This window comes from Vicugna pacos, chromosome 25 (assembly GCF_048564905.1).
Source record: "Vicugna pacos chromosome 25, VicPac4, whole genome shotgun sequence".
Lineage (NCBI taxonomy): Eukaryota > Metazoa > Chordata > Mammalia > Artiodactyla > Camelidae > Vicugna > Vicugna pacos.
In genome coordinates this window covers 32948568-32971673 of record NC_133011.1, presented here as the reverse complement: position 1 = coordinate 32971673, position 23106 = coordinate 32948568, and the positions used below count along the sequence as shown (strand labels likewise).

The following is a 23106-nucleotide window of genomic DNA, read 5'->3' as shown; positions in this document are numbered from 1 at the left end:
ACGGTTTGGGTGTCTTTCCCCACGACGGGCTTGTTTAGGGTAAAAACTGTTCATTTAGACGCATGCAACAGTCAAGGCCTCGGCCTGTGCTCCGGAGGCTGCAGGGGAAGGAGTGGGCTGAGAAGGGAGGAGCAGCAGGTCTTGGGAGGCAGGGAGGAGAGTGTTTAAAGCCCTGGGGAGCGGTCCACAGTGCTGGCTGCTGGAGACAACCAGGCTGGGGAGGGGGGAGGACGGGGAGGGGCGCCTGGTGACTGTGAGCTGGGGAAGCACAGAGCATCCGGCTGCAGGGTCTGCTGCGGCGGAAAAGGAGAGAACACGGCTCGGAGCCCTGCTGTGTTATGCTTTCCTGGCTGTTCAGGAGGGTCGAAGGCTCTGGACCGTGCAGAGGGGCACACAAGGCAGAGCCCTGGCTGGTCTCAGGGTGGAGAACAGGAGCGAAGGATCAAGACCCCGAGGAGATGGAGGCAACAGGCTCTCACCCCCATGAGGCGGGGTTCAGCCTCTCAGGAGGGACCCTCCACCTCCGAGCCTGGAGGGAAGGATGCACGGGTGTTGGCGTTGAGCCCCGGGTGTGGTGGATGGTGGGAGCCTGAAAGATATCTGCTTACTGCTAAGTCCGGTGTCATGGCTGGTACTCTCCAGAATGTGAGTTCTCCCCGATTCGGGCTCAGCTCACAGGGACACCCACTCTGACCAGACACTCTCTCCTCTCCTGTCACCTAAACACCACCCCTCCCACAGAGCCTGGCCCAGGTCTCGCCTCTTCCAGAAAGCCCTCCCTGACCACCAAGTGCCCTGGGTACCTCCCTCCTCTGCACTCAAGTCTCCTGCGTCTCAGACACTTATGGCACCTTGTTTACAGCGCCTGGTGCACGGCAGGCTCCGTGCACGTTTGCTCGATGACAGCACAGATGAAGGAGGGGAGATCAAGGTCTTTTCATGGTGCGCTTGCCTCCCCAGCCACACTCTGAGCTCCTTTCATCTCTTCTCAGTATCTCAGTATCTCAAACATTGGCTTGCACAGGTAACGTGATCAACTAACATTTATAGTTGACCATAAGTGAGGGTCATAAAAAACACTTCAGTGTTTTTTAATCTTCAGAGCTCTCTCTAAGTGAATGCTGCCGGTCATGTAGCTGGTCACAGGTAAGTCCCTCCATCACTAAGTTAATAGCGCGACAGGAGCCAAACCCAAGTCAGCGCTCGGTACCCATTATCCTTATAATGAGGGGTCAGATAGGAATTATCGTTCTCACTCTTTTATGGATAAAGGAACTACAACTTCGTTTTGGAAACTTGTCCGAGGCTGCACAGATGGAAACTGACTGAGTGACGACTAGAACCCAGGTCTGTCTGACCTAAGTGCCTTCTCAACCACAAGGCTACACAGCCAAAGACATGGATTTATTTCTATAAACAGAAGTCCAGCCTCACTGTTGACAGACAAGTGAAAATTCCAGTCCTGTGGATCCCAGGACCCGGCATACAGTAGGCGCCCAACAGATAATGACTGAATGAATGATCCTGCGTGATGAGAACGAACTAGCATTTCTTGACCAAGTGCGGCTCGTCCAGGCTTCAGAGGTAGCGGTGAGACTCTATTGAAGATACACCTGGGCCCAAATCTCCATTCCACCACTGTGTGACTGTGCCGTGAGCTGGAGGACTATGAGAAGAAGATGTCTGGGGAACCCTACACCTTCCCCTAGAGTTTGTAGACCTCAGGCTGTGGAAGAGGTGGGCCCCAGCCCTCGCTATCCCATTACCTCCTTGGACCTGCGTGAGGATGAAGCCATCGCAACAGGAATCATGGTCACAGGCAAGAAGACAGAAGAGGTGGACTTCAGTCAAGCTGGCTCCTGAGGCTGAGAACACGACGGGGCTGTACATTCCGGAGAGCGTGTTTTGGAAACCAGTTTGTTCAAAGCTTTTCTGACCTGTTGTGGTGAATTCTTGGCCTGGGAAAAGGGCAGGAAAAAGAAATTCTTTTAAGATCTCAAAACAACGCAGAGTTAAGTAGAGTGTGCATCCAGCAGTGGAACCTCTGACCGTGCCAGGTGCAGGAGTGGTCCAGTGAGATGCTCTCTGTGCCAGGAAAGCCCTGGGCCTCCGTGTGTGAAGAGCGTGGAGCCAGTCAAAGCCTTAGCCCCAGACCAGCAGCCCTGGACAAGTGCCCATCGTACCTTTGTGGGTCTGAAAGGGAACTGTGGAAATCTGGCATTTATTATCACATTTTTATTACCAACAGATGTTTACTGAGCTCTGCATACCCAGAGCCCAGCCATGTGCTAGATGGCCTCATGTCATGTTCACTGCCCTGTGAGCTCAGTCCCGCCTGCTCTGCAATCACGTGCATTTCTGCAACACAAAGTGGTTTGAACACATGGTGCACAGGCAGCCTGGCTGCTGCAATGCTGAGGCTGCACTGGTTGCTCCGCAGTTTCCCTAGCACATCACTGCCTTGTGCCATCAAACTACAGGCGAATGTAGCGCCTACAAATGCAACCGCAGGCATCAGGCGGCAGAAACACAGGAACACACGACGCCCATCAGCCCACGTGACTCCTCTCCCCTCAGACTGGCCGGCAGCTCTGCCTTCAAAGTGACGTCTGCAATTTTGCCTTCTCGTTGCACATCTGGCCCTTGTCTCCCTAACGCAGCATCCTCAGCCCTTCCCTGCTCCATCCCCCATCAGCCTACCCTGCCCTTCCCACCCACTGCAGCTCTTCTTCAGGATGGATCCATCATGTCTTTCTCTTTTTAATTTTTGTTAGCATTTTAAACAGGATTGTTTTTGGTTTTGTTTTTGTCAGTCCTGTGGCTAAAAATGGCATGGTTTGAGTTTTGCCTGTCCCGGACTCCAGTTTTCCCATAAGCCCTGTTATTTTTAGAGCATCTTTTTTCAAATATGAGATTTTTCAGGGTAATATATATATATACATATATATTTGGAAAGCCAAAATGCCTGGCCTATTATGATGTGCATTTTACATTTGAGGAAAGAGAGCCTTAACAAGTGGGTGGTCTTGCCTAGGTTTTTACAGCTGGTCAGTGGCAGGAAGAACACCAGAGCCAGGGCTTTTGTCCACCCTGACCTCCCAGTGACTCAGCAGGTCACCAGATCTTAACCAACTCATGCACCTAAAAGTGGTGGAGACCTTACAGTGTGGGACCCAAGAGTGCAAGCTTCAGAACTAGACAGACCTGACTGCAAACCCCCACAGCGCCCCTGGCAAGCGGGTTTGAAGTCCTCGGAGGCTCAGCTTCCCTTCTGTAACTGGGGAAGATTTTCTGTATGTAATCCTCACAAATGTTGATCAGTTAAACAGACAGACTGTCCACTAAGAGGCTGAGCAACGATCCTGGCCCTTGGCTGGCGTTCAGCAGATATACTACAGGTTTCCAGAAGCCTCCTTCCTTCTCCATCCAAGCATTGGCTCACTCAGCCTCCTCTGCCTGACTGCCCTCTAACTGTACCAGGTGAAGCCCCGGTCCATCCTTCAGCAAAGCGCGGCTCAACTTAAAGGGCCCATCTCCCAGATTTTTATGGTTAGACTTCGTCTGCCTCTCTCCATCTCTCCTAGATTCTGCCTGTGCCTCTACTGAATGCTCCGTCATCCTTCACCCTACAGTTAAGCCATTGAGACAGCAGCTGCTCCCCCACCAGCTGTGAGTCCCTGGAGCCAGTCCTTGTGGTCAGAGGCAGTAGTCATGAGCCATATGTGACCACTCAAATAGCAATTTCAGTTCATCATAGTTTGTGTTGCAATAGTCACAGTCCAAGGGCTCAGTGATCACAGGTGGCTGCTGGCTGTCATTTTGAAGAGCAGGGATTTACAGAATATGTCCATCCCTGCAGAAAGTTCTACTGAACAGTGCTGCTCGGGATGGCAGGGCCACGTCTCAGCTCACTAGGCATCTTCCAACAGCCCTGCAAAGAGGGCCACCTGCCCTGAGATCTGGGCACAGTGGGCCCCACCTCATCCTCCTTTCCAACAGCTCCTTCTCTGAAGCTCCTTCCATGAAGCTCCTTCCATGAGCACCTAAAGCATCTCATGTCCATCTTTCTTCTCCTTTTTAAAGTGTCATAAAATACACATAACATACGATTTACCTTTTTAACCATTTTTAAGTGTACAGTTCAGGGGCATTAAGCACATTCACATCGTTTGCACCATCACCACTATCCATCTGTAGAATTTTGTCTTCCTCCCAAATTGAAACTCAGTCCCCATCGAACACTAGGTCCTCATTCCCCTCTCCCCTAGCCCCTCATAATCACTGTTCCCCTTTCTTCTCCATGAATTTGGCTCTTCTAGGTGGCCCGTGTCCATCTTTAACCCAATGTCCTGTTTCATTTTCATCAAAGCACTTATCACTCTCTGAAATGCTCTTACTGCTGGACCAGCTCCGTTATCAATCAGCGATCCTGTCTGTTTTGTTCATAGCTGCATCCACAGTGCCTGCCAGTGTGAGTATCACACCACGGGCGCTCGGGAAACGTTCACGGGATGTCAGTGCTTTGCGGACCCTCATGGAAGTCCAGTCCTAGACAACGGGGCCGGTCTGGGAGATCTTTCTGAGTTGCAGTCACAGGTTCACCTGGATGTAGCGGGTGGCAAGATGCTTCTTCTGTCTAGGCTTCATCTGTGAAATGAGGGCTAGACAATCTCCAAGGAACCTTTAGGCACTGACTTCTTTTGATTCTGAAAAATCACATGGCTCCTCCTCCATGTTCAAGGCCACGGACTCAAGTGGGTGCGGACAGAGGCTGGTACTGGAGGAGCGATCAAGCAGTCCTGTCTCCCAGGTCACTCAAGGTCAGGCATGTGGGTGGATGTGCTGACTACCTACTTGGTGCCACGGACTGTGCAGGAGACTTTCAGAAACTGTATCCTTTCCTCCTTGTTTTATGTGATATTTTATTCCCATTTTACAGAAAGTAAAATAAGTCATTCCTGATCAAAGACAGAGCTAGTACGTGGAGAGGTGGGAGTCTGAAGCCAGATGCTGTTTCCTTCTCTTCCCATTATTACACCACGGTCCAGAATGGCTGGGTGGGCCTGTGCATTTTCTGCTTTTTTTTTTTTAAAGGCAAAACAAAACAAAAAAAGGCAAAAGACAGCTCTGCCCTTGATTTAGTTTGGCAGCAAAGCAGCTTCACAATTTCCCCCGCAATTTTCCTCCGAAGTATAAACTTTCAGGAGATGAGAAGGAAAAAAATAACAAACACTTAAAAAGAAATACAATTGCATGTTTTAAAAAACACGCTAAAAGGCTGAAGTGTGGTTTGAAAGAACATTTTTGGGAGGGGCTGCTTGTTTTATTTTGGTTTTCCTACTCAGAGAATAATCTCTGTGCTCTGTCATTTTAAAAAGTGGGTAGTAAAAATAATTGGAATAAACACTGGGGCAGAAATTTTAAAACCCTGGCCGGGGATCAGAGAAAACCCAGATCTGCAGGAGTCCATGCTCCCAAGGGAGCTCTCAGTTAAGACAGGATGGAGGTATTAGGCGAAAGAAGGACCAGAGACAAAAATACACAAACACTGGTCCCTGCCACGGGCCGAGGACTGACGAGGTCAGCCGAGGCGCAGGGCCCGCGTGGAGGCTGCTCTCCACGGGCTCCCCACCACTCCCAGCACAGGTCGGAAGCTGCTGGGGGCCGGGCCACCTGCCCTGGGCTCAGACCTAAGGGACTGACGTGCAGCCACCTTCAGTCCAACCCCTAAATCCTCACTCAGGCCCCCTCGGCTCTCCTCTGGTCCACAGCCTCGGGTCATCGGGAGACTTTGGCAGGAGTGAAAACGACCGTAGAAACTTCCTCCTGCACGTGCTCTTTACACGTGTCCCCTCATCGCCACCTCCCAACCACCTCGGTTCACCTGTGACTCCTATTTGACTAACAGAATCCCAGCCGCCTGGGGCGTCAAGGAACTTGCCCAAGATCACACAGCTCGTGCACAGCACAACTGGGGTCAACCCAGGCCGGCGGGCTCCAGCCCCCCGACCCTTAACCACGCTGAGCGAGGGCCCAGAGAGCAGTGATGAGCAAAGGCCTCACGGCTCACAGCGCAGAGCCTAGTCGTGGCCCGGGGCTCAGCACCCTGAGCTGCTGCCGCCTCTCTTGGCCCCGATGGAGCGGGCAGGACCGTGCAGGCTGCAGGATTCTGGGGAGACACTCTCTGCTTCTCCCACACATGCTGCAGTGACCAGGAGGTGTCCTCCTGTCCCCACCTGTGAGGCTGTGAAGAGGAATCAGACCCCCTGAGGTTCAGACCGAGCTCCCCATTTACTAGCAAGATGGCCAGCCTTGGGCAACTTTCTTAACCTCTCTGAGCCTCGGTTTCCTCATCTGTAAAACAAGCAGTATGACTCCATTTCTGCCTTCCTCCAGGAATTTCTGTGAGGGTGGAATGAAAGGAGGTGTGGGAAGTGAGCTGTAAACTGTAAAATAGGAGACACGCCTGGACTCAAAGTGCAGTCCAGGGACCAGCAACTTTGGCATCCCTGAGAGGTCATTTAAAGGCAGACTCTTGGCTTTACCCTAAATGACTGACTTGGCACGTGCATTTTCACCAGCCCCCAGGTAACGCGCATGCACAGTGCAGCGGGGAGAGGTCCTGGGTGCAGGGCGGTGAGAGAGGTGCCTGGAAGTTTGGACAGCTTGTGATGTCTGACAGCTTCCAGGGAGGGTGGAGAGGAAAGGGAGAGGGGAGTAAAGGTCCAGGAGAGGGAGGGCCAGGGCGGGCAGCTGCAGGGAGCCCAGGGCCAGCGGCCCTGCTAGAGTCGCCCCCACATCACAGGCAGCCTTGTGAAGTTGCATAGGGTGAACGGTCTGGACTCAGCTGGCTTCTGCCCACAGCCTTTGTGTCTGCCCTGTAACTTAGTTCCTCACCAGCAAGATGGGCCTCCCAGCCCGCTGGGCTGGCAGCAGAGTGGCCCCTCTGTAAACGCGCCCTGCTGGAAAGCAGCTCCAAACATTGAACAAGTTAAGCCTCTGATGCCCCCAGTCATCCAGCTCATCGACCTACCCTTTTTCAAATACACAGCCGGAGAGTCTCCTTCCCCGCTCCGCACTTTCACCTGGCACAGGAGACTTCCGAAGCGGCTGGCCTCCGAGTTCCCCAACGCCTCTTGATCCTAAAGACGGAAAGAGGCTGCATGATCGTCCTGTGATAGTTAACAAACAATCCAACAAACATTTCTCAAACTCTAACCAAAGCTAGTCACGGGGGCTATGGATATAAATAAGAGAAGATTCCTGCTTGTTGGTTTCTCCCCGTCTACTGGAGCACACAGACACGTAAGCAGTAAATTCCAGCCCAGAGTGTTGGCTGCAAAGACAACATGGAATAAAAGAGGGGATAATTAACAGAAGAGGAAGTGATCATTCTATTGAGAAAGCACAGCTAGAAAAATGTTCCCAGATAAAGTGAACCCAGTTGGGGTTCTGATGCATAAGTGTTTGTCGGGTGAAAACAAGAGAAGTGGGATTTTAAGCAGAGGAAACAGCACAGATGGAGACCTGGAATCCCATGGGTGTTTGATTAACTAGGTCCAGTGGTTCCCAAGGACTGTCTGTCATGAGAGGCGGCAGGGGGAGAGAGAGTGGCAAGGGCCAGCTCACAGAAGACCTTGTTGGCACACAGCTTGTATGCAGTGGGGGTTGGGAGGAGGTTCTTTAGCTTGGAAAAGAGGAGGTCTGACCTCCGGAGAGGGTGCTGTTCTCGCTTCACTAGCTCTCGCTCTCCGCATCCGGCGCTCTGGCTCTGTGGGTGTGGTGGGGAGGACCTGCGTCACTTCGCGTCTCGTGTTTTGTCCTCTCCCTGCCAAGTTGCCACTTTTGAGTTTTCCGGTTCAATTTCGGGAATTCTTGGAGGGTGAGGCTAAAATCAAGGCTATTTGAAGGCAACAGTTCTTCCTACTTTTTAGGAAACCTGAACTCACTGAACAATGATGGTCTGGGGAGGCAAGAAGGGCCTTTGTGGAAGAAAGGTTCCTACAGACTGAGAAGGACGTGAGTTTCGAGCCCCAGGTTAAGGAAGCCCTGGTCCCATCTGTGGGGTGTGTGCCTGGGGGTGCCAAACCCAAAGTGTGGGGCTCCAGCCGCAGCAAGAGTTCTTTCCACACCCCGACTGGCCCAGACACAGTGGCACCAAGGAGCCGGAAGGCAGCGCCTGGGACCGCGGCGTCGGCTCTGGGCATCACCATCAACAGGACTGCGGGGCCCGGGGCCCCAGGGCCCTGAATGAGCAGAGCCCTGCTGATGGTTGAGGTGGAATTCCTGCCAGCCTGACGTGCAGTCAGCAAGACTAACAGCAGCGGTGACAACTGTTGATAGAGGTCGCCGAGCACCGACTCTGCAGCAGAAACTGCCCTGTGAGCTTTTCCACGTAGGGCTTTACAACAATCCTGGGTGTGGGTGCCACGGCCACCCCACATTTATGGGGGCTCAAGCAGCAGGACTGGGACTTGAATGCAGGTCACCTTCTAACTCTCCGTGTCAGACAGGGTCTCTCACGGGCTGAGGAGCTGGAGTCCATTCCTTTTTTTTGCCTTTTTTCTTTGTAACAAAGAGGCTTTGCTGTTGTCCTAGACTAAAACCCACACTTACTGAGCAAGCAGCTTTCAGACAGCAGAGGACTAAATGATCAATAAGCTAAAATGCTCGCGCAAAGAATTGCTTTTCACTGCAAACCCTTCTGTCCTAATGCGGAATAATGATGAAATTGCCAAAACTCCATCAGCTTTGACTTACATCGACAGCAACTTCATGTGGTTCTAACAAATATTTAACTTTTTTCCTTTTTAAGCCAAAATCATGTTTTGCTTCTACAATGGAAAGGAACACAGGGGTCCGGGACTCAGAGGGACAGATGGCGTTTAGGGCCTTGGACAGTAGCCCAAGCTGCCGATGAGATCAGCTTGTGGGGAGCAGAGGGGGATCCTCTCCTGACTGACTGGTCAGGAGATGGTACACTCAGCTGTGGTCCCTGTGTCTGCTTCATCCTGAGCCCCTGCTGGGCTACTGCAGCTTCCATTTCCCAAAGTCCCATCGTTCTGAAGGAGTGGAGGCCACGTAGCACCAGCTACTGACAATCTCCTTCCATCACCTGATCAGTCTGGTGTCGATTCAATCAGGTCACGTCTGCCGCAGGAGGGACGAGAGGCAGAACCGCCGCACAGCTGCCACCACTCACCTGGTCAGAAGCTGTGCAGGCGATGTTGTCACTTGTCCCAGCATAGAAATCACATGAGACTTCTGATCCCACTGTGGTCACTGTGAGGAAGCTGCAGGCCTCGTCCAATGCACAGTCTGCAAGCATCAGAGGGGACAGTCACTCCCCCGTCTCTCAGGTGACATGGAGGAAGGACAGACACACACCCTTAATCCCTGCACCCAGACTCACACACACACTCAGCTGTTGCATGAGTCACACTGACTTTTCATGGACAATTGTAGGATCACAAGACAATACTTGTAAAGAGAGATGCTCAATAAATGGTAGTTGTTACTACACGCTCTCTGGCCTCACTGTTGAAACAGATCAGAGCTCTATAAGGAACTAATGTCCTTCGATTCTGCTCCCTAACATCAAGCAGAGCATTGGTCTTGGCGTGTCGTAGATGCGCTATAAACTCGATGTGAAATGAGTTGGGTGTACATTGGGGGAATCGATGGATTTACAAAGTGTTTTGGTAAAGTGTTCTTGATCACAGTTCCAATGGCTGTGCTTGACTTGTCTTGCAAGGACAGCACAGAGTATTGTTCCAGGTGCCCGAGCTCCCACCGCCCCTCACCTGCCAAGCACTGCGTCAGTGAGGATTCAGCAGCAGGAACTTCGGACCTGACCCCAACAGCAACACTGGCGTTGAAGATCACCTTAGATTCTGGAACTTTCTCAAATTTCCGCATGACTGAAAGGAAAGCAGATGGGTAAAATTTGACTCTGAAGGGTGCAGGGTCTTTGCAGAGACTCCAAACTGTTTTGTGAGAGCAATTCTGAACCACTGAGGGGTTTTAAGGGGCACCACGTAAACAGAATCGTCTCTTAAAATAATCGCTCTGAAGCATTGTGGGGAAATCATTGGCAGAGGCAAGACTGGAGCAGGAAGATGCTCCATGGGGGTAATAACCCAGGCCGGACAAGGAGTGGTGTGGGGCTGGAGAAGGGGCATGTCTCTTGCAGGTAGACACTTGTTTGGGGAGTCACCCAGCTGAACTCTATGCCCTTTGCCTTCTCTAGAGGACAAAGCCTCAAAAATAAGACTGCAATTCCACTCCCAAAGAGAAAGTTCCTCTCAAAGTCAAGTCAAGAGGATTCTGAGGAATCCCAGTGGGGGCCCAGCTTCTTAACATGGAAATCCTTCCATATATTCAGAGAGAGAAACTTAAGCTCAGAGATTTGCATAAGAAGCCAAAGATGCTGCGGACCGATCTGGAGGCTGTTCATAAGCCGGTACCTCAGGGAGGCAGCATCAAAGTTGGCAAAGCTGAGCTGTTCCTCATAAATGTTTCTGACCGATTAAGCTGTCCTTGCTGCTCCAGGTGAACACAGGGTGAACAAGCAATTAAACGCTTTACAAAGTGTATGTGACAATCCTCACAGTCGAGCCAGTGACAGGGATGCAAAGAAGGGTGGAGTTAAGATGCAAGCACCCAGAATGGCCAGTAATCACCATGGTCCCCGGGCACGTTGCCTTCCCTCTGAGGACAGCCTCACCCTCGTCTGTGAAGAACAACAAAGATCTGCCTAACTGACTCCTAAAGCACGTCCAGCTGCAGCGCCCCAATGGCTATTTCTGCCCAAGAGGAGGGACACTGGGGAACAAATAAGACCTTTGGTGGATTTTATCCACAGACATAGGATACACAGATCCTTGGGATTCACTAGCATTTTGCTGGAGACGGGAAACGATTCGAAAATGAAAACTTCTTGGCTTTTCTCAGCTACGTTATGTCATTACCTGCACCAGCTTCCCTAGAGGAAGCAGGCAGGCTATGTGTGCGTGTGCATGCATGTGCGTGTGTATGTGCATGTGTGTGTACATGTGTGTGTGTGCAGGTACACATGTGTGTTTAATGAGGAAGCAGGTAAATCCAGGTAGAAATACCAGTCTGGGAGTTAGATACACACCAGTTCAAATTCTAGGTATATTATATCCTGACTATGTGACAAGATAAGACATGTGGACACTCTTTGGCTCAGTTCCCTCAGCCGCATTATCAGGGATAACAATAACCCCCTCCTCAAAGTCATGGCCAAGTTTATAGGTGATTGACTCTGAGAAAGGCCTGGCCCGGGGCCTGCCACACTGGAAGCCCAGGTCTGGGGTGCAAAGGTGGCCCCAGGCTCTAGAGCAGCGGGAGGGGGCTGTGGGGAAAGGTGGAGCCGAGTCCTGGGGACTTCGAGGAGGTCAGAGCGAAGGGGACCTGCAGATCGTCTCAGCCTGCTCCTTGTGTAACAGAAGAGGAAACGAGACACCTGGTATTTCTGGGTCCTCTAATCCATCTGAAACATCTATTACCTCTTTCACTCAGGTCCTTGCTAATGCACTCATTATCCCCATTTTACAGATGGGGAAACTGTGGGTGGTAAGTAACTTGTCCAGCACTACACAACCAGTCAAGGGTGCCACTGGGATTAAACTAGTTCCCACCGCACCTCGTGCTGTGGGACACTTGTCAGTTCACTCAGGACTGTCGCACCCATTATGTCATTGAAGAGCTGGGCTCAGTGAATGTCTGCCAACTTCATAGATGATACTGACCCTCATGGTGTCTTGGGAGCCAAGCAGGAGGCTGCTGGGATCAGAGAAGGTGAGCGATTTGCTCTGGGTCGCTCAGCAAGTAAGTTATGGAAGAAGGGCTGGTCCTTGGGTCTTCCCCCAACATCCCACTGAGGGAGAAATGCTAACCAGCTTTTCGGAGGCGAGCTGCCCACAAGAAAGGAAACCTCAGCAGATCAATGATTTTTAAACGCATTTCTCATGATGCTGAGATACTTAGGGGTGAGGTTTCATGACGTCTGAAATATATGTTCCAATGATTAAAAGAGAGAGAGGAAGAGCAAAACACTAACAATGTTTGGATCTGAGTGACGAGTATTTGTTCATCCAACTGTTCTTTCAACTCCTACATAGGCTAAAGTTTCCGACATAAAAAGCTGGGGGTAAATGCATCTCACACGCCTCTCCCTTTCTAGAAAGCCCTTGAGGCCATATGCTGTGCCCCCAGCAGTGACTGACTTAACGGCCTGCACATACTCAGACACTGGGCATCCGCCAACGGGGCCTCGGTTTCGGACCACGGCAGCCTCTGCCCCTCGCCATCCACGCAGAAGGCCTTCCCGCTGTCCCTGTCCCTCTGGCTGGCTCGGTACTGGCCGTCCTGGTCACACTGCAGGCCTGCTTCATTCCTCTGACACTCAGTGACACCTGGAACCAAGAGATGGACACAGTGATCAATGACGTGCCTCGGGGAGCGCCCTGAGGCTCTCTTCAGTACGCTTCCATCTAAGAACACAGACCAGATAACACAACAGGCAGAACGGCAGGGTTAATGGGTCATGGAGACGTTCTTAGATATGAACAGACCTTAGCATAGATTCCACCCCTGACCCTGGAGAGCCATTCACTGAAATCCGTTCTCTTACTCATGACGTCTAGGGGAGTGATAATGATGTGACAGACCTCCACTACTGCATGGAAATGCAGTCCAAGCTCACCCAAAAAGTGAGATGGAGATGAAGCCTTGTGGTTCATATTAAAAACTTTAATAGATACCACATTGCTATGGGCTGAATATTTGTGTCCCCCTCAAATTAACATATTGAAGTCCTAACCTCCCTGCCACCATGTGATGGTATCTGGAGGCAGAACCCTTGCGAACTGATTAGGTTTAAATGAGGTCACGAGGGTGGGGCCCCCATGATGGGATTAGTGCCCTTATAATAAGAGGAAAGCACAGAGGATCTCTCACTCTGCGTATAAGGACCAAGGAAAGGCCACGTCTTGCCATAACCAGGAAGAGGGCCCTCACCTGGAACTTCCAGCCTCTAGAACCATGAGAAATAAACCTTTGTCATTGAAGCCACCCAGACTATGATCATTTGTATGTAGCAGCCTGAAGTGACATGCTTTATGACCACCCAGTGAATGAGGTGTCATGGTTCCCAGCTAATAGATGAGGAAGTTGACATTTAGAGAAGGAAGGTGACTTGGCCTCAGTCACAGTGCCAGTAGGAGGGAGACTGGGGGTGGAAATGGGTCTGGGTGGTGCCAAGCCCCAGCTCCCCCTCTGTCCCCTGCAGCACCCACTCCTGTATGTCCCTCGGGCAGTGTGATAGCCCCTCAAATCATCTCAGACCACAGTGACTGGCGCCAACATCTGTGAACTGACAATGACACTTGGATGTCAAGGACAGTCTGTGTTCCTGGGGAAGTTTACTCTCCAGCTGGTATGCCTGACTCTCAGCCTATGAAATCCCTCTGAGTTTTACTTCCATGGGAAATACCACCCTATTTCCAACTGCTCTCCTGACCAAGGAAACTGCCTTTATCACAGAAGGTGCCTTGATCTCTTTCAACTGATTATTTTAAAATTCTAAATGATATTCAGATTTTAAGCAAATAACGGTTGCCTTGTGCTGACATAATTTCAGACTAACATGAAAAGGTGTGTGACAAAGCAAGGTATGGGTCCCTGCTAGGGAAAACCCAACACTCCCCAGGTGACTATTCAGTCCATGGGCCAAGTGAAATCACATGACATACGGGAAGGCCACACGTACACACGGACCTGGCAGAGTCATAGGGCCAGAAGGGGAATATGAGCTACACAGTGGTAACATGCCTGCAGGCGGAAAATATCCCCCACTTCTCGATCTGATAACGCTGATTACAAAACTCAGAAGTTTCAGAATCAGACAGTACCAAGATCAAAGGCCAGCTCGGTCACTCAGTAGCTGAGTGACTTTAGCTACATTTCTTCCTGAGCCTGAGCATTCTTATATGTCAACGTTGAGCTCATAATGTTTACCCAGAAGGGGAGTTGGGAGAACTGAATATAACAACACAGGTGAAATGTCTGGCCTAGATCCTGGCAGGGCCTAGGTGGTCACAGGTGGGGCCCCTTTGATGATTATGCTGTGTACCCAAAGATTCTCAATGGCGGGCACTTTTGCCCCCAACCCAAGACAGACTTGGCATTGTCTGGAGATGTGCCTGGCTGGCACAATTTGGTGTGTGTGTTGGGGATGGAGGGTGCTACTGGCATCTCACAGGCAAGGATCAATGACACTGCTATATAAGCAAATATCCTATCATTCAAGGGACAGCCCTCAAAAAAGGAAGAATTATCGGTCCCCAAATTGCAGTGGTACCAAGGTTGAGACACCCTGCTGTGTCCCCATGGCATTGTAGGGTTTTTCTCTCAAAGCAGGACCCCGTAGAACTTACAGTGAGTCTGGCTGAAAGCTCCGACGGAAACGGTCGTTCTGCCCGCAGGACAGGGCACACAGGCCAGGCTACCTGTCTGTTCTTGGTAGAATCCAGCAGGACAGGGGATGCACTGCTCATTCTGGAAATAGCTTCCTTCAGGACACTTCACTAGAAAGGACGAGCAGAGCAACGGTGTCAGAGAGCAAGACGCATGCTTCACAGTTACAACCTCAGAACCCGCAGGGTCTGGGAAATTCCAAAATCAGACAAGAGCCCATTCATTTAACAAGTGCCCATGGAGACTCTGCTGTGTGTCAGGCTCCAGGAGTCCAGAATGAGCTGTGAAGAAGGGAGATGAGGTTCCTGCCCCCCCCCAGGAGCTTGCAGGCTGGTAAGATCAGAGGGTGCCCGACAGGGATTCCCGATCTGGGTAAAATGAAGCATGAGAGGAGGGCATGTTCGTGAGGAAGGCCCCTGTGGGAGGAGGTTCACGAGACTTGACTGGTGAGGAGAACCCCAGGCAAAGACCCAGGAGAAGAGAATTCCAGGCAGACGGAACAGCAAGAGCAAAATTCTTGAGGTAGGAACGAGTTTGGATTCTTCAAGGAATGGAAAGAAAGACGCCAAACAAAGCTGGCGACTTAGTAGACAAAGGGAAGGATGTCATGGGAGGAAGTTGGAGAACATCTTGAAAGATGAGGGTCCATCCACAGGTTGCCATGGAAACGTGATGGCGCTCAGTTGGGGGGGTGCCAACTTTGTGGTTGAAAACTGGGTGAAGACCCTCTCCACGCTATGCCTAACTGACTTCGGTCTTCTCTGAGGCTCCACGTCCTCCCCTGTAAAATTGGGTTAATAATATCTCGTTGGCGTGTAGTGATGTGGCACAGGAAGCACGTATTATAATGCCAGACCCCCGTGTGCTTACAGATGGTAATCGTTTTTACCCTTGAGGGAATCCTTCCTTGCAGCCCATCTCGACACCTCCTCTTTCTGAGCAGGTGCCCTTGCTCCACAGGGCAACCTCAACAATGCAGCCCCATCTCCCTTGGCTCCTGTGAGCTCTCGCTGTTGGTGGGTCTTTAACAGCGTTGCTCAGACCTGGGGCTCCAGAGGGGCGGGTGAGATGGCTGGGGCCAAGGCTTATAGAGGCCCTCACTGGCAGATTGTTGTGTTTCTGATTTACTCAGAAATACCAAGTGTGACCCTGAGGGTGAGGTCCTCCTCACATCTTGCACCCTGGCTGCCTCACCCACCTCATTCGCCCTCCCCAGTTAACCTGCAGATTCTCAGTGCTTTCTGTCCCTCTGACTCTAACACTCCTGGTCCTTCCAAGTTTGCTTCCTCTGATAGGATATGAGCTAAGAAGCTGGAAACCCAACCTGGACAGATGCATGTCTCACGAGGGGTCTCAGCTGGAGTTGAAGAGCTCTGCCCTGAGCACAGGGCATGAACGTGGTGGCGCTGATGCTGACAGCTCAGGGGAGGGGGTGACAAGAGGAGGTTCTTTGCTTTCGTTCTTGGTTCAGGGCTGTATTCCCGAGAGTTTCACAGATAGCTTCCAGAAGAAGTGAGCTGTTACCCGGTGAGGGTGGGAGATGAAAGCATGCCCACTCTTGGGAACACTTCCTTCATGCCTGGCCCTCCTCTGTGTACTGCATGCACGTCCCTGCAGCACATCCATGAGTTGGTGTTTTATCCCCATTTCACAGATGGCAAAGCTGAGCCTCGGGACATGCACACATGATGCATTGGCACACTCTTGTGCAAAGGGCAGTGGGGAGGTAAAATTACAGAACATGCCAAGCCCAGTGCCAGGTGTTTCAATGTCACCACCCCACTGTACGGGAAAGGCATCATCCCCACACTGGACAGGAGAAAACTGACGGTCAAGGTCGACCAGGAGGCGAGGTGATGGGGTGGGATTTGAGCCCCATTGTCTCCAAACCAAAGCCTTTTCACCACCCACCAATTCAACCACCTTCCTTTGACAAAGAAGCAGCACCAAGGTGGGGGACGTGCTAGAAAGGAGCCAGCGTCGATCTGAGCGACTCCCTCTGGTGCACATACACGCGCGGCCTTTCTGACTCAATCAGAAACTCCAGGCACAGCTTGGAAACTGAGCGGTGTGTTTTCCGGTCTGCCCTGCAGATGAACGCCCTCGCTCAGAGAGCGGGGTTTCATTACTTTTATGAGTCACACTGTTGATCATCTCTAGTATTTTTACCTCAGTACTGGAGCTGTTTTTTTTTAACGTAGTCTCCAAATGCATTGCTATAGAAAAACAAAACCTTTCCAGCCAGTCTGAGTGGCCGCCACTGAACCCGAGGTGCAGGGCGAGGTGCAGAAAGAAGAGAGCTGGGGCCTGACCTCGCTGCCGTCCGCTCCAGGCCCCTGGACAACGCTCAAGGAACGTGCCTGCTGTCTCTCGCTGTCTCTGACATCGAGTCTTTTCACCCGCGGAACCCTTGTTTACATCACAGCGAGGAAGCGGCCCATGACCGGCCCCTTCCCCCAGCAGGAGGGTCCTCTGAAGACCCCGAGTCCCCTGCAACAGCAGGTGGACATCCTTCAGTTACGCCCCTCCCTGGACATCACCGGCAGACCCCTGAGGGCCTCCACTTCCTCCTTTGTAGAATGAGACGATCTGGCCTATTTGAGTTTGAGAGTCTCTCAAGGCTTTGGGGTTAGGTTAGGCCACCCCTCCCGCCAGCCCGTTCCCATGGTCCCCAGACAATGACAGCCACAGGAAAAGAACACCTACGAGGAAGCAAAACAGTCCTTCACTGCTCTGCCTGGGTCACTCAGCGCCACCCTGCCCTGTCACTCTCCACCTTAAAATTCTCCCACGGTGACCCCGCCCAAGCAAGACCCTCGCTGTGTCCCCAGGCTTCCCCCACGCCAGTCCCTGCCTATCTGTCTGGCCCCATCTCCTGCCACGTTCCCCACACACCCCATGCCCCAGCCATACAAACCACGGGCACTGTCCCCATAAAGCCACACCACCTCATGACTCCCTGCTTCTGCAGTGGTCTCCATTTCTGGAACGTCCTTCATCACTTGAGCACCCTCAACATAGGGGCACACACACACATGTCTATACAGGCACTCGCAAGCACACAAATACATACACACACACACACCCCCACGTCTTGTCTGCTCTTGTCCAAGAAGCAATTCCGACTCACCTTTAAGACTTCATGCCTTCTGCTACCCTCGCAAGCCCTCCCTGACAGTCCTGACTGGGATGCAAAGGGCTTTTCACATGTTTTAGCTGTCTTTTCACCTACCTCTCTCCTCAACTAGACTGAGTTCCTTGAAAGCGGAGCTATGACTTTTCCTTCCCTGAGTATGTAACCTGCTGTTTACACATAATTATATTTTGAAAGTGTGGATGGATGGATGCATGGATGGATAGAAGGAGAGATGGATGGATGCAATGCATGCATGCATGGATAGATGCATGAATGGAAAGAAAGAAGGAAGGGAGAAGGAAGAAAGGAAAGTAGAAAAGAAGGAGGAAGGAAGCGAGATGTAACATATTACTTCAGTAAAACTCCGTAGAGAATTATAAGAACTTGGAGTGAACGAGTGGAGGTGAGTGTTGTCCAGAGTGGACATGGAAAATCTAGACAATTTCTCTGGGATTCTCCTTAATGAGCCAAGCTGGTATGAAGGCTGCGAGCAGGTAATTCCAAGGTGAAGCCATATGGCTGGACTTGAGGCAAGAGGGTGCACATTTCTGACCCCATCAGAGTGCAAACCAAGCCTCCACCGCCGGCAGCGTGCTCCCCCCAGACCAAGGCGGCCGTGCTGCGTGCATCCTGGGGGGCCGACCTTCCCACCCGTCCCCCTGAGTCACTCCCCCACCAGGGGACCATCCAGATTAGCCCCCCAAGATGACACACAGAAACCCTGTTTCATCTCCGCAGAACAATGCTCTGCTTGTAGCCTCGCAGCTGTGTTCCAGATGTGCTTCTGCAGGAGTAAGCACCAGGGAGAACAGACGCAAGGCAGCCGAGGGTGCGACTTCGCCGAGAGCGCCCTTGCTGAGAAGCGAGCTTTGTGATGCAGCAGATGGAACAGAGAATTCGGACCCAGCAGAGCTGAGCTGAAGTTTCACGTGGCCAATTAATGACAAAACCACTTGTTGAAGGTTCACCGGATGCGAAGACGAGTTTTGCATCGATTATATTCTGCTACATGAGTCACGCCCCCCACCAGGTAGGTATCACTGTCCCTATTTTCCAGATTACAGCTGGTGAAGACGGGAATGTCCCAAGAACCCACATTCGGGAGGTGCTGGAGCCAGTACTCGCACCCAGGTCCACATGACGTGTTTCCTAACACTCTTAACTGTGTGCTTCTGGCTGCTTCGTCTACACCACGGATTAAAAACACCTGGGTGTCTGGACCAGAGCTGTGCAGAAACTCAGTAATGGATGGATAGTAGCTTGCATATTGGAGAAAACCCAGGGCTTTCGGTGCTGCTTTTGTGAGATCCTTTCTGGACCTTTCTAACCATTTGGGGTGAGGGGGTGGAGCTGAATGGTGTGATGGGCAGTTCTTTGAGAAATGGTAAAAAGCTGCAGCAGCCGGAGAACAGAACGCAGGTGTGGGCAGAGCTAGGACTGGCAGAGCAGAGCCCCCAGGCCCACCCCGGGCTCCCCCCCTCTCTGAAGCCCTGTCTGCCTGAGGCCCGGCTCTGATTCCCAGCGCCCCCGCTGGTCAGCACCCTTCAGACAAGTCTATCTGTGCTCCAGCCCAGAGCCCCCTCCCACCTCCCAGGCGAGCTGGACTGCCGTCCCAGTAGACAGGAAACAGTCATCCAGTAATCAGCCGAGTTCCCTGGAAGGAACCTAGGACCTAGTCCACCTCCTTTACTTTATATGCAGGAAACAGGGCCCTGAGAGGCAAGAGGGCTTGTTTAAAGGCACAGAGCCAGCCCAGGCTCTCTGACTGGTACCTCTCCCGTCTCCTGCCACTGCTGCTCTTGGCTCAGTGCTCCAGACGGGGAACCTGGTGTCAGGGAGCCTCTGAATGGGGCTCCAGATCCCCTCATCAACACTTCCTGGGGCGACTATAAAAGCAGGCTCCTGGCCTCCACTGCTCCCAATACACACACACATGTGTGCACGCATGCACACACACACACACATGCACACACACGCATGCACACACACATGCACACACACTATCACATCCTACCCTCTCTGAGCCTTTGGCCCTGCAGCCTGGGGTCTTCACAGCAAGTCTGAGGACACAGCAGCAGGGGTTCCAAACACCTCCATTGCTGTGACCCTGTTCCACCCACCCTGGCACCATCCGCACCTGCTCCCGCTTCATGTTCTCTTTGTTTGGGCAGCTCTGGGGAGGTGGAAGGAACGTGAGCTCCGGTCCCAGAGGACCCATGGTGACTCATTCACAGACAACTGGTTTTGTGAACCAGAGTCCCTCCTCTGAGTCAGCCCTGCTCTGGCCACTACGATGCGTGACCTCATATCATCTGAGCCTCAACCTCTCCACCTGTCAAACTGCCACCGAGGGCTGTTGTGGGAGCAAAGTATTCACGAAGGTGTGTCGTAAACTGCAGAATCCTCTCTAAATGTTAGTGAGAAGCAGCTGTGTCCCTGATTTCTATGTTAAGATCCAGCTGCATCTGAAATCCAGTGTGGGGTTTAGAACTTGGCGTGGATTTCATGAAAGGAAAGGCCTTGTAGTTTTTGTGTTGCAACCAATACAAATAGTGGAAAAATAAATAACTAGGAGATGTCTTCTCTCTCTTCAGCTCAATAACAGTGCCTCTGTCTCCTGCCACGTGGGAGGAAGACTCTGCATCAGGAGTAGAGAGGACAAAGGCCCTCAAAGATGTCCGCGTCCTAGTCCCTGGGACCTGTAAATACGTGAGGTCACGTGGCAAAGGGATGCTAAGGTTGCAGATGGAATTAAGGTCGCTAATCAACTGACCTTAAAATAGGGAGAGTGGCCTGGATTGTCCAGCTACGTGTCATCACGAGGGTCCTCAGGAGGGAAAGACAGCGTCCGAGGGCGCTGTGACTGCAGAAGGCTGGCCAGGGAGCTACAGTGTTGCCGGCTTTGAAGATGAAGGAAGGAAGCCACAAGCCAAGAAATGTGGGCAAGATCCAGAAGCCGGAAAAATCAAGGAAACTGTTCCCGTCCCAGGGCCTCTGCTAGGAATGCAGCCCTGCGGACCCCTTGATCTGAGTCCAGTGAGACCCATATGAGAATCCAAGCCCAGTGAACTGCAAAATAATAAATCTGCATTGTTTTGAACCACCAAGTTTGTGGCGATTTGTTAGGGCGGCAACAGGAAGCTCATTCAGCTTCCATTCAAGGAACGGCAGCTGCCGTCTAGTGAAAGTGGCTCCAAGGCTGCTCACGTGTAAAGCCAAGAACCACCCTGTAAACCTCCACCAGGAATCACTTCCCCTGAGCCGTGGTGCCCTGGGCTGATCGATGGTCATCTGGGGATGGCTGTGAGTAATGTTTCACTGTCACCAGGCTGAGAAACGTCCCAGAGCACACGGGTGGATGTCAGCCTCCTCCACAAAGACTTCTGCCCGAGCCACGGGGTCCAAGCCAGTCAAGGACCAACAGAAGGACAGCTCTAAACCTTTCTTCTGTCCTGTCGCCTCTGCTGACAGCTACTACTTAATGGATAACTATATGCCCACACATAAAGGACAATTGAAAAAACTTTGTTGAACAAATAAATGAATGATTGGCCACTCTGCACATCAAAAGAACCTCTCTCAGAGCTCTGGTGGCCTTTCCCGCCACCTCAAGTGGCTCAGTAGCAGCAGTCTAGGGAGAGAGGAGGACCTACCGCACCCCAGTGGGTCCTGACTGGCGTTGCTGGTGGCCGAGACTTGGCGGAATCCTTCCAAGCACCCAAATCGTGTCCTGGGAGAGGTGCCGAAGTGGTCCCCTTGGAGGAAGCGGATGGAGGTGTCTGCTTGGAATGTCTTGGAGTCCACCTGAAGCTGGAATGTTCCACTTTGGACCAGATCTGCAAAGCGCCCAATGAGATCCTCGCCCACTAAGGCCTCCTCTGCAAGACACAGGATGAGGCAGGAGTGTTACCTCACTGGGGCAAGGATTGGGGAGGACCCAGGGGCAGAGCCGCCCAGAGCATCCCCAGAGAAAGGAGACACAGGCTTTACCCAGTGTCTCATTTTGCAGAGGGAGAATCTGAGGCCCAGAGAAGGGGGTTGATTGACATAAAGTCACACAGGAGACAGAAGCATGACCAGGACTCCAACCCAGGTCTCTGGCTCCTGTCATTTCTGTGGCGGCAGTGTGATCCCCATTAGCATAGATGTCATGACTTCAGACACTCACCTAAGGTGCACTCTCCAGATACACGATGGTCTCAACCTTTGCCAAGCCACCCTCTCTGAACCTCAGTTTCCCCATCTGAAAAATGGGGCTGGGAATGCCCCTTATGCAGTTGGTGGGGATTACAAGAGAGAATGTGATGGGGCCGGTCAATGGGAAGGCAGAGCCTCCATCCTCGGCATTCAGCTAAATGCTGGGAACCCAGCTGTCCAACTACGAGCATTTCCCAGGAGGAAGGCAGATGAGTGAGCACGGCCGGAGCTGGCATGGACCCCAGCACACGAGGGGCACTCACATCGCAGTGGTCTGCTGCAAAGCCAGCCTGAAGCCGTGCACGCCAGGCATACACATCGCATCATTCTGCAGCTTCAAACATACCCACAGCCTGCAGGCACTTTACAGAGGAAAAGAGAAGGGGACCCCTAACTCATCATGCTATGGTTGGGGGGTACTCATTGTCACAAGGACTGTAGAATGGCGGAGATGCAGTCTGCCTCCCGGGTAATTAAAACTCAGGCGTTTTCCAGAAGTTCCCCCACATAGAACAGAGGTCAAGCTCCCGCCAGCCCTGACCCTGGGCGTTTGGCCCCTGGATGGTGGGAGAGAAAGTGCAGCTGCTCCCGCCCTCTGGTCAGAAATCCCTGACCATGCGCCAGCCTGGCTCAGAGCAACAAACGAGCACGACGTCCAGTCTGCTGCCCCTTCTTAGACCTTCCCGGTCTCTCTGCTCATCCATCTCCTCACCGGCTTGTTATAAACAGCGTAATAACGAATGTAAATAGCATAGGTGGTCTGGGAAGTCTCTCACAGGAGGGAGGCAGGACATAATTAAAAACCAACAGAGACCGCCTCTCCCCACCCCGCTCTCGCCGCCTTCACACCGTCTCCCTCCTCTGTGCCCAGAAAACCAAGAGAAGAAGCAGAAAATGTTCACAAACACACAGTCAGGTGACATGATTCTGCTCTCTGCTGCTTGTTACGTGCTTTGGAGCCACCAGCTCCTCCCATGGGCCAGGCACACGCTGCCCTCGCCGGGGTCCCAGAGGAAGGGAATTCGGGCTTAGTGGCTCCATCCGATGGATGGGGACAGAGACTCAGCGAGTCTGCGCTGCTTCTTCAAGCCCAGCAGCGCGGGAAAACATACCAACGTCACGCAGATCCGGGAGAGAGGCGGCCGGGACGTCCTCAAGCCGCAATGTCCATGTGATGTTGGCTCCTAAACGCTCCCGGCTCAGACACTCCACCTGCACCGCGGAGTCGCCGCAGACGGGGACAGACACGGGGGTCCCGGATGTCTTCACCT

At 52.2% G+C, this 23106-nt stretch overlaps 1 protein-coding gene across 1 annotated transcript in view; it reads right to left on the bottom strand.

The window, feature by feature from the left end:
• The window catches only part of TG (thyroglobulin), a 202783-nt gene that overhangs the window by 144714 nt on the left and 34963 nt on the right, over positions 1–23106 (bottom strand). The window contains exons 19-26 of the mRNA XM_031690392.2: positions 22948–23104; positions 21292–21516; positions 14463–14612; positions 12270–12440; positions 9804–9920; positions 9203–9318; positions 7034–7142; positions 1767–1958 (exon numbers count right to left, since the gene is read on the bottom strand). Coding sequence (XP_031546252.2) covers positions 1767–1958; positions 7034–7142; positions 9203–9318; positions 9804–9920; positions 12270–12440; positions 14463–14612; positions 21292–21516; positions 22948–23104 — 1237 coding nt within the window. The remainder of the gene's footprint in view (positions 1–1766; positions 1959–7033; positions 7143–9202; positions 9319–9803; positions 9921–12269; positions 12441–14462; positions 14613–21291; positions 21517–22947; positions 23105–23106) is intronic.